General features: G+C 36.5%; 2 protein-coding genes across 2 annotated transcripts in view; both read left to right on the top strand.

Annotated features, from left to right (window-relative positions):
- Positions 1–4,140, top strand: part of LOC106873420 (peroxisomal membrane protein PEX14) — a 51,244-nt gene extending 47,104 nt beyond the window's left edge. The window contains exon 9 of the mRNA XM_014920779.2: positions 3,744–4,140. Within this exon, the coding sequence (XP_014776265.1) occupies positions 3,744–4,062 (319 nt within the window). The 3' untranslated portion in view covers positions 4,063–4,140. The remainder of the gene's footprint in view (positions 1–3,743) is intronic.
- A 230-nt stretch (positions 4,141–4,370) lies between these two features.
- LOC106873600 (mevalonate kinase) overlaps positions 4,371–12,210 on the top strand; it is a 96,278-nt gene continuing 88,438 nt past the window's right edge. The window contains exon 1 of the mRNA XM_014921036.2: positions 4,371–8,473. The gene's annotated coding sequence lies outside the window, so the exon portion shown is untranslated. The remainder of the gene's footprint in view (positions 8,474–12,210) is intronic.

The raw sequence follows: 12,210 nt of genomic DNA, 5'->3' as shown, positions 1-12,210 counted from the left end.
TAAATAAATAAGGATAAGATCGTTATTTAAAATACCGATCATATCAAGTGGCTAGCATGGAAATAAAAACCTCATAGGTAATAATTATAATATATATATATATATATATATATATATATATAAAGGAAGTTAGTAAGCTTCAAGCAGTACGTAGAAGGTATAAAAAACAAAGTTCAGGAACAATGGTTTATTGTCGTAGAAGGTTGTAAAGTTTTACCCATATCAGAGTTTGATAGGCTGAAAAGAATTATTTATAGTTCACTGTTAGCAGCTGGGGTTGCTGTGTACGTGAATAAAAGTCCAAATTTAGGGAATGGAGCAGGTAAAATCCAGGTTGCATATGTTTCCTAGCTAGCAGAATCATGGAAGTAAATGAGAAGTACTCCACCAGCTACTCATCAGGCCAAAGATACCTTAGTTAAATGAAGATTACAGTGTTGTCAAGGAATCCTATAAATAATAATAATGATTTTAAGCTTTGAAGGGTTCACTGTGTATTGGCTAAAGAAAATAAGTTTAATATTGGGGCATATAAGCCCTTGATGGAAAAAAACTAATACCCAATTTTTTTCCATCAAGGGCTTATATGCTCCAATATTAGACTTTTTTTTTTTGGCCAGTACATGGTTAATGCTTATAAACTTAAAGCTTATAATTATTTTTATTATTATTTACAGAATTTTTGCTTGTCACCATTTTTTCATTTAACACAGAGTATGTATGTATGTATGTATGCATGCATGGTGCGGTGAATAAACTGTTGTTTAAATTACACAAAATGAAAATAACATTCATTTCTATATTTAAGAGATGAGGAATTATGTACATTATTTACATTTGACAGATATTTGTCTTCATCTTGTTTGTTGTTAACATAACGTTTCGGCTGATATACCCTCCAGCCTTCATCAGGTGTCTTGGGGAAATTTCGAACCTGGGTTCTCATTCCTAAGGTACTTGTTGTTGTTGCTGTTGTTCAGGTCACTGCCTGGAATCGAACTCGGAATCTTGGAGTTAGTAGCCCGCGCTCTTAACCACTACACCCACAGGCATAGAGCATATGGTGTAGTGGTTAAGAGCGCAGGCTACTAACTCTTAGAGTCCAAGTTTGATTCCAGGCAGTGACCTGAATAATAATAATAATAATAATAATAATAATAATAATAATAATAACATCGAAAAATACCTTAGAAATGAGAACCCAGGTTCGAAATTTCCCCAAGACACCCGATGAAGGCTGGAGGGTATATCAGCTGAAATGTGTTAACAGCAAACAAGATGAGGACAAATATCCATCAAATGTAAATAATGAAAATAACACTGACATCTCATTTTAACAGATATATGTATCAAAATTACATAAAAATATCTTGAAATACTAAAGAGTAAGTTTATTCAATAAAATCACCATTGTCTTCAACCATGGCCTCCAGATGACTTTGGAACCTCCTACAACTCTTCTGGATGGTCTCTTTGTTTAAGTTGGTGAATGCTGCCATAATCCTTGCCTTCAGTTCATCTTTGGTGTTACAAGGAGTTTTGTTGGCCTCTCATTCAACTGCGCCCCACACATAATAATCAAGGGGGTTGCAGTCTGGGGAGTTAGGTGACCAGATGTTAGGGGTGATGTGGTTGCAGAAATTGTCTGACAGCCGTGTCTGGGTTCTCCTGCTTGTGTAGCATGGTGCAGAGTCCTGTTGCCAGACATAGGGTGTTCCAGCAGCCACCCTCTTGACCCAGGGCAGCACTATCTCCTCCAGGCACTTGATGTTGGCCTTTGTGTTGAGTCTGAGGCTGAATTGGAAGATGAATTGAGGCATAACGTCGCCATCACTAGTGCTGCACTAGTGTCCTTGTGTACTTCTGTAGGATGTGTGAGAAAGTCAAGAAGATAGAGATAAGTGGAGAGACAAAGAGAGGATAGGTTACTAGAAGGATATGGCAAGAATATGAGAGAGAAGAGAAAAGAGGCCATTTGAGAATGAGAGCTTTGCTGTGGTGTCCCTGCATAGTTTAGTTGTCAAGTGAGCCAAGAGGAAATTTATCGTGGACGAAGGAGTGTAGGCACTGCTACTAAGTGTTTGTGATCCTCTTTGTCTGTCTAAATTGTTATAAATAGTAATTTGTAAATATGTTGAAAGTAAGTATACATGAAAGCGGGAACAGCAAGTTTATTGTCTGTTGATCATGTCCCATAAAATTAACGATAATCTCTATAAATAAAATGGCTTGGAAATACAATCACATATCAACATAAATGAATTAATGAAGTCATAATATCCTACCTTAAAATGGTGAAATAACTACTTCTAGCCTTCTATACTGTTTATAGCTCTTGTTTGTCTCTCTCTCTCTGTCTCAATAATTATTTTATAGACAAAATTACGAGTGGATAGAAGAATGCCACTCAGCTTTTATAACCTTCTCAGTCTGTATCATTATAAATAGTAATATATAAATAATAAATTCCAAGTGTAAATACATGAATGCTAGAGCTCCCATGTATACTTTAGTTTTTAGAATATGTACACTATATTCCTGCATATCCTAAGTTGTAACTAAAAGAGGTGGCACTAAAAGAGGCATTTAATTGTAAAATATTGCCTCAGAACATCTTGTCCAATCCATTCCAGTATGGAAAAGCAGGTGGTGATACATCTCTTCAACAATTGACAAAACATAATGTTGGTGAAGACTTTCTCACCTGTGTAAGTATGGCAAAGCAAACATTAAAATGGTGATAGTGATGAAGATGATCTTGTCCATAATAGTCTTAAGTCTCCATCTTTAGTCTCCCTTTTTGAAACCTCATCAGATACTAAGTGGCTCTTGTAACAGAAGACTGCTTCTGATCTGGTTATATTTGATACACATACCATTATCCTTTTGTCCTGCTAGCCATCACTCTTACAATGTCTACTCATCACATTCTCTGTCTCTTATCAACAAACATGCTGCTGCCATCACTGTCTTTCTTCTATTACTCCTGCCATCATTCTCTCTCTCTTTCTCTCCCATTACTCTACTCTCTTTTCCAATCTTTCTCTGTGGTTATTCTAGCATTACTGTCTCTTCTGCTCATCCTCTTAACCTTGCTGCCTTTAACAAATAGAGACAACATATAGTAGTGAGAGATTTCTTTGTCTTGTGGGCTATAAGGCACCCTAGCTAGTGCTGGTGTGTCAATAAAATGCACCTACTACATCCTGTAAAGCAGTTTGTGAATGAGGTCTTTGTAGAGCCAAGAGGTCTCTTGAATCTTGCCAAGGATATAACAGTCTCTCTAATGCTGGTACCATGACAAAAATGCATTTAGTGCATTCTGTACAGCAGTTGGCAATAGAAAGAACATCTAGCCATAGTAATTATACCAGAAAAAGTGAGATTTAGTTTTCAAACCCTTCTTGGAAGGTAATAATTCTGAATAAGAACTGACTTAGACCCTGATGCCCTGTCCAACCCATGTCATCATGGAAAGCAGATGTCAAATGATGATGGTGATAGTGTTGGCAGCAGCACCAAAATCTTTCATACTTAGATGCACATCTTTAGCACATATACAATGTTGATGATAAAACCTATCAAATACATCAACATTATACTTCATAGCTTCACAAAATTATGTAACCTTCAATTTTCAGTTAATTACTCTTTTAAATGTTTCTTAGAATTACTTAACAAGTGCTTACATTTCTTTTAGTTTAAATGAATTTTTTGGTGACTGTTTTTTTTTTCTATTTCAGGAAGCAATTTACGCCAATACCGAACATTACAGCAACTCTCCCATCTTGGCAGTTATCAGAAGAAAGTAGCAATACAAATAATAATAATAGCCATGTAGAGCTGTCGGTTGCAAAATCATCTCAGTCTTGTATAAATACTGCAGCAGACGAAATCAAAAGTGATATAAAAGAACAGATCAATCCAGTTGCAGCATCTGGACAATCAAGTGCAGATTCTTCAGATATTAGTCCGGTGAATAGTGAAGATCTAGCACCAGATATTGAAGACTTAAGTAACGTTAATGAAAGCAATAACCAAGATTCTACTCAGTCTACATAAACAATTCAAAAAGGAAAAGGAAGATGTTTGGTAGGTCGTGAATAAAAAACAAAAAAAAAAGAAAAGAATGGAGGAGCAGGGAATCGTTGAAAATATTTTCTTAAATCAGTTTGTTTGAGATTTTTATATAATGTTTGCTGGTAACCAAAGATGTGAGATCAATACGAAAAAGGGTAAGGTTTAACCACTTTCAGTACCATATGGGTCTGATGAATAGTCAGTGGAGCAGCTGTGTAATTAACAATAAGAACCATTCTGCAGTTTCTGATAGCTTGATGAACATAATAATAAATAATGATATTTTATTTGACTGTAGTTGAATATGGAAACCTGCTGGTCATTTGACTTAAAGTTGCTTGCAGAAATGAAAGGATAAAATTATGATTCAATTTACTACCTTTTGCTTTGAAGCTTAAACACATTGGTTCATTTGATGAACAGAAACAATGTTAACACATCTAAATTGCAAGAATACTGCTTGAAGCATGAAAAAGTTTTCAACAATATGTTATGAATAAATTTTGATGAGCACATACAAGCGCCTGTTTTTATTTTATGCTGTTGTGGGCGAATTTTCTTAATGATAAATGAGGAAATGGTTGCATTCAGCTATAAAATACTTTTTCAGTTCTAATTTAAAAGCTTATCAACCAAACATTTGCTATACTCTAATGCAAATACTTATTTCGTCAGACTTCACTGGTTCATTGGGTTGGTTCTTTCTTTCAGGTTCCATACCACTTCTTCTGGAAGTCTTTCACTGCTAACTGCTGGAAGAATTGAACTCAGCACTGTAAACTAACTAATCCATCATCAGTGTTGCAGTTGTAGAGTTAATGTTTACAGTAGTATATTATTCCACTTGTATTACTTACTTAGTAATGGCTAAATTAGAAGGTGAAAGTGGACACAATTCTCTACAGATGATAGATAAAAGTCAAATTTCAAAACTGCTTTATTCACTACCATATTGATGGAACTGTCTTTACTCTCCTAATGGAAAATGCATTGTGTGAAAGCATTAAAGTATTAAGCATGTATATACTCAGAGGAAATGAAATATTGAATCATCCCATCAATAATGCGGCTTTTTCAATTGCATGAACTACAAGTTGGAGGAGGGATAGGATAAACTATCTCCATCAACTTGCTATAAAAGCAGGTAGTAATTTTACCTTGTGCTTATTCTTAGTGCAAGTTTTGAAGATGCAGTTCGATTTTAAGTTATTTTTTCAAAGCTATAATGGAAGTGACAAAGAAGCATATTCGGCATATTTTGTTTTGAGTTTAATAAAAGCAACAGCACAATGGAAAGTGCGAGGAATATTTATGCAGTATATGGGGATCCGACAACAAGCATAAGCCAGTGTCAATGGTGGTTCCAGAAACTACAGCCTAGAAGATGAGCCTTGTCCTGGAAGATCTGTAGAACTCGACGAGGACGTCCTGCAAACTCTGGTGGAACAAAATCTCATCATAACTGTTGAGGAACTAGCAGAGAAACTTGGATTTGGTCATTCAACCATTCGACACCTGCTTGCCATTGGAAAAGTCAGCAAATTGGGTCAGTGGGTTCCTCTTAAACTTTCCGAGTTTAATCGCGCACAGGGAGTGAATGTGTGCTCTTCTTTGCTGTCACATATCACAAATGAACCATTTTTGGACGAAATAGTGACTGGTAACAAGAAATGGGTTCTCTATAAACATGTGAGGCACCAAAGACAGTGGGTAGGGAAAGGAGAAACAACAGCTCCCCAGCCTAAAGAAGGTCTTAACCCATGTAAGGTGAGATATGAAAGGTTTAGTCCACTTTGAACTTTTAAATGCAAACCAAACAATAACAAAGGAGATATACTGCGAGTAGCTTGAGCGGCTTATATTAACGCTAGGAGGAAAACGATCATCTTTGGTTTCAAGACAAAAGGTGTTCTTCCATCAGGATAATGCTCAGCCACATACAGCGAGGATGACATTCCAAAGGCTGAGGCAGTTTGAATGTGAAACAATGCTCCACCCACCATATTCACTGGACAGTACCTCATCATTTGTTTTGCAGTCTTCAAAATCATTTGGACGGAAAAAAAATATGAATACTGTAGACAAGGTCAGAACAGTACTGGAGGTGTATTTTTTATCATGGACAAGTGAATTTTGGAAGAGGGGCCTTGCAAGAGTACCAGATAGATGGAAGAGCATTGTTGAAAAGGAAAGAAAGTATATTTTTTATTACAAAAGAACTTTGTTTATCTTAATTTTGAAAAATAAAAGAAGTATAAAAAGAACTGCATTGTTTATAGGATGACCCAATATATTTAATAAGGGTTCCAAATGTTAGTAAATGTAGATGTTACCAATTGTTTTATGAGGTAAATATAAGGTCAGTACAAATCTGAAATACAACTTATCTTCTGCCAGAATGGAAAGATTAGAAGTTATGTAAATCTCTGTTTTATATTGTCATGGGAACATCTGCTTATAGTCTTCCATATATATATATATCGTGTATTTCAATTAATAAGTGAAAATACTCTATAGCTTTCTAAACTGTTTATGATTAGAATCTAGAGGAAATCATAATAATATTTATTTGTTACACCATTGCTAAGGCAGAGGTATTGTGTTCAGTCATGTTTGTTTGTCCATGGACAAAGTATCTCAAAAATTGCTGGATGGATTCGGATGGAACTTGCAGGGATGTTTGGCCTCGTGACTGGCACGAACTGATTAGATTTTGGGATCAATCTGGTACCAGACAAGGATTCTGGATTATTTTTCCTGTTTTTTACTAATTTTTAGCAGTCAAGTTTATTTCTGATATTCTCATTTTAAAAATCATCTCGAGCTAATTGTTGAGAGGGCGCTGGTGCTGCCTTGGCAGAGGTTTGCGCTTTTTGAGTGCTCTTATTATTATTATGGATGGCAGTGGTCTGCCAGAATCAGTAGCATACTGGACAAAATGCTTAGCAGTATTTCATCTGTTGCTCCATCCTGGGTTCAAATTCTGACAAGGCCAACTTTTCTTTTCATCCATTTGGGTTAAATAAAATAAGCACTAGTTGAACACTGGGATCAATGTAATCAACTCAATTCCTCCCCCAAAATTGCTGCCCTTGAGGCAAAATTTGTATTATTATAATTATTATTAAGGCTGCGAGCTGGCAGAATCATTAGCATGCTGGACAAAATGCTTAGCAGTATTTTGCCCTTCACTACATTCTGAGTTCAAATTCTGCTGAGGTCACTTTTGCATTTCATCGCCAGAAGTGGACATCTTGCTAGCAGTGGCTGTGTTTTGCGGCATAGAAGACAGAATTAAATTCTAAAAATACACTCATTTAAAAAAGAAAATTGGCATAGCACAGGGATGGAACACTTGTTGTATTCAAATTTTGCAACTGCACAAGAGATTCCAGATCTAATTGTGATCCCTGGAGGAACAAAACTGTTTGTAGCAGTAGAGGGCAGAAAACTGAGGTGTCATCACATTTGTAGTGAAACAAACCATTTAAAGGCTTTTTGCCCCAGGCAAACGAAAGACAAAACCATGCTGCTGCAGACCCTTCAAACATGACAACAACAACAGCAATAAAAGCAACTGCAACAACACCAGCAGAGGCAGGTGACCACTAGAGTTGCAAAAACAACAGCAGCAACAACAACAATAAAAGTGGAAACAACAGCAATGAACAAAACAAACAACTCACCAACATCTTTGGCTTCCATACCAGACACCAACAAAAACAACAGCATCAGAACACCTCAAAACAACTACAACTTTACCAAGAGAACACAAGCAAAAAGCCCTACAAGATTTGCCTTTTCCCTATTCCGAACACTCAGATATGTCCTGAGACATGAGAGGAAGAAGAGCCTAAATAACAAGTTGCCAGGTCAAAAAGAAAAAGAAAAACAAAAATACAGCAACTAAAATACAGAAATCTAGCTGGTATGATGACTGAGAAGACACATTTCAAAACAAACACACAGACACCACCAAATGCAGCTACACCAGCACCATCAACAACAACATTCCCATCAGTACCATCACCACAAGCACAACTCAATTCACATACAGAACTTGCAGCTCACACATCCCAACACCTGCAACACACAATCATCAACTACACAGCAATAAATACAAACAATAGAGAACTAATGGCACACATATACAACCATACAGACATCACAAACACTGATTTCATCATACAAACAAACAACACACTCCCATGAACAAAATTTGTCCTAACATCACAAAAAAATACAACACAAAAAAAAAAACGAAATATCCTGAAGTAGTAGGAGCCTTCAGGAAAGACATAGACAAAAGACTATACAATGATCTGCTTGTGGAAACATCCACAAATAACCACGGCGACCAAACGACTATCTCCACCTCACCATTAAAATCACTGTAAGTAACCTTTTCCGTTTCTATACTGTGATTTAACATGGCCTTGCTTACGATAGGCAATATAAATGCACGTGGTCTGGGGGTCACCTTGGTAACAGGATAATCTACTCGGTGATCTCAGGTCACTCAGTGTTGATCTAGTGGCCATCAGTGAAACCAGACTTCCCACTGACAAGTGTTCATGCTCGTTTTTGCTGGATACAAGATCTATTTATTTCCATGTCAACCAGGGATGGGAGGTGAAACTGCAGTGTTGTTCTGGAGAAGACTGGATCTCAAAATAAGGACTATCTTCCACTCAGTCTATTTTACCTTTCATCCTTTTGGGATCAATAAAATAATTACCAGTTGAGCCCTGGGATCGTGGTAACTGACTAAGCCTCCCCACCACCAAATTTCTGGCTTTGTGCCTATAGTGGAAAGGATCATGATTACTATTATTAAAATGGCAAGCTGGCAGAATGGTTAGCATGCTTAGCATCATTTTGTCTGTCTTTATGCTCTGAGTTCAAATGCCTTTCATCCTTTTGGGGCCAATGAAATAAGTCCCAGTTGTGCACTGGAGCTGAAGTATTCAACTAGCCCCTCCCTCAAAATTTCAGAACTTGTGCCTATAATAGGCATTATTATTATTCATAAGTTGGTGAGCTGGTAGAATCATTAGCACACCAGGCAAAATGTTTAGCAACATTTCATCCGACTTTAGATTCTGAGTTCAAATTCCACTAAGGTAGACTTTGCCTTTCATCTTTTTGAGGTCAATCAAATAAGTACCAGTTGATCATTGGGGTTGATGTAATTGACTTGTTCCCTCCCCTGGCATTGTACCAAAATTTGAAGCCATTATTATAAATTGCTTTGTTTCATTTTCTTGAAAAAATATTAAAAAATTACTCATTTATACTCACACTTGCCTGTTAATTCTTATAAATATTCCTGGTGTTTTTGTCTTACTTTATATTAATTTTAGAGTCATTTAAAGTTCACTTTAACCTTTAGCATTTAAACTGGCCATATCCATCCCAAATATTTCTACCTGTTTTATATTTAAACTGACCAGATCCAGCCTCTCACACCTGCTATACAAAGTCATTTGAAAAATAAGCAATCACATCATCAAATTCTTGAAGCAATGAGATGATGCATGGTTAATTTAAAACAATGTGAATAAATAAGCATTACATTTGACAGAGTATTCTGAATGTTAAAAGGTTAATCTATATTAGGATTTATTGAGAGAAACACCATTCTCTAGTAATTTTCACTTGGTTTATTTAATGCGTGCCCGTATGTATGTGTATGTATGTGCATAAATATGATATGAATGTGTGTGTGTGTGTGTAATCTTTTAGTACATATATGGTGTCATTGACCTATGTGTATTCTAAAAACTTTAATCGGAAGTGACTGGGAAGAAAAATTAACAAAAAGTAAAGCTGATCTTCAAAGATAGAGTGAATCAAAGCTGGAGAATGAGTTGTGGTTTTTGAGCAAAGCTAGTTCAAAGTGAAAAATATTAGCAACGTTTTTAGTAAAATATATTAAAATTGAAAATTGATTCAACTAGCTCTTGAGATGTATCATGTTCTAAAAAACATCTGATAAATGTTAAAGCATTTTCATGTTTCTCTAGGTGATCCTCCACCAAAGAGTACAAAACTGCCTGAATTCATACCATTTGTCAGTAATATTTTTGTTTGTTAATGCTATGGGAAGTAACTCTGAGTGAGTTATTGTGATAGTGTTGATGCTCCACTGTTTCCATAACAACCAATGTTATTTCTTCTTTAAGTATAAGTTTGAAAGCTGAATCAACAGAGAGAAGTTACAGCTAGATGAAATGTTCAAGCAGTTTAAATGCACAATAAGTCTCTGATATCCAAATGGTTAAATAGTGGTCAGCAGAAGAGCATCCTGGAGTTACGACCTGGATGCAGCCTGGCCCCTTTGGGTGTCAAAAGTTAAGGGCTGAAACACTTGCCTGGGGGAGATTTTCTCTCTGAAGACCTACTGTTCAGCTCTCTTGAGAGTTTCTTACCACATAGCATTCACTTTAATCTCTATTAGAATCTATTGAGAGAAACATCATTCTCTAGGCAATTTTCTCCTGGCTTATCAAATATGTGTGTATGTATGTAATCTTTTAGAACATATATGGTGGCATTGACCTATGGGTAGTTTAAAAACTTTAATTGGATGTGACTGGCAGGAAAATTGATATAACATAAAACTAATCTTAAAGATAGAGTGACTCAAAGCTGGAGAATGAGTTGTGGTTTTTGAGCAAAGCTAGTTCAAAATGAAAAATATAAGCAACGTTATTATTAAAATATATAAAAATTGAAATTTTTAAGGTTTTGCTATCATTTAAGACTGATCCAAAAAAAAGTTTAGAGTTTTGGTTACAAAGGCACAAGCATGGTTGTATGGTAAGAAGCTTATTTTGCAGTCACATGGTTCCAGGTTCAGTCCCACTGTGTGACACCTTGGACAAGTGTCTTTGGGCAGACCAAAGCCTTGTGAGTGGGCTTGGTAGATGGAAACCAAAAGAAGGTCATTGTCATGTGTGTGTGTATGCACACACGTGTTTTTGTGTCTGTCCCACCCACCCATCCACCCAACACTTGACAACCAGTGTTGGTATGTTTATGTACCTGTAACTTAGCCGGTCAGTAAAAGACACTGATAGAATAAGTAGCAGGCTTTAAAAAAAGAAGCTAAGATTCTTCAACTAAGATCTTTCAACTAAGATTCTTCAAGACAGTGCCCCTGCATAGCTCCAACTTATTTACTGAAACAAGTTACCAACCACATGGTTCTGGGTTCAGTCCCACTGCGTGGCATCTTGGGCAAGTGTCTTCTACTATAGCCTTGGGTCGACCAAAGCCTTGTGAGTGGATTTGGTAGATGGAAACTGAAAGAAGCCCATTGTATATATGTATATATATATATGTGTGTGTGTGTGTGAGTTTGTGTGTCTGTGTTTGTCCCCCTAGCATTGCTTGACAACTGATGCTGGTGTGTTTATGTCCCTGTCACTTAGCGGTTCGGCAAAAGAGACCAATAGAATAAGTACTGGGCTTACAAAGAATAAGTCCCGGGGTTGATTTGCTCGACTAAAGGCGGTGCTCCAGCATGGCCGCAATAAAATGACTGAAACAAGTAAAAGAGTAAAAGAGTATTGCTTTATATATATGTAAGAACGACCGTGCAAACCAAAGGAGAAATAGTGACGAATGGAAAACAGGCTCCTTTTTTAACGCATCACACGGTCGACACAAAATATAATGATAATATGTTATAATACTATAACATAGAGGACTAGGAAATTTGCCAGGAAGGACAAGATAGGAATGCAACCGATAAAGATGATTAACAGTAAGATTTATTGGAGCATTAAATTGTATGTCTGTGTGTGAGTGAATGCAACATAATAAAACACGATATAAGACAGGCCATCATGTAAACAGAAGAGTGTGTATACAAATGTATGTATGTGTATGTAAGAGTTACAGAGTATAGATAAGAGTCAGTAACACGGATAAGGAAATATACCAGTTCTGTTAAGGTACACAGTAGTATTGCTAATCTGTATGTAAGAGGTTGAGGCGTTAGGCAGCGCTAAGTCAATCGTCGTGAAGTTGGGGCTTCTATGCCGGGCCGGGCTACTTGATACAGATGTTCTTCGCAGGTTGAGTTCTGGCTGTTAATTTCGTGGTGAGCAAATCACACAAACA

The sequence above is a fragment of the Octopus bimaculoides genome, chromosome 6 (genome assembly GCF_001194135.2).
Source record: "Octopus bimaculoides isolate UCB-OBI-ISO-001 chromosome 6, ASM119413v2, whole genome shotgun sequence".
In the NCBI taxonomy this organism is placed as follows: domain Eukaryota; kingdom Metazoa; phylum Mollusca; class Cephalopoda; order Octopoda; family Octopodidae; genus Octopus; species Octopus bimaculoides.
The sequence above is the reverse complement of the archived record's forward strand: the minus strand, read 5'-3'. Positions and strand labels throughout refer to the sequence as shown.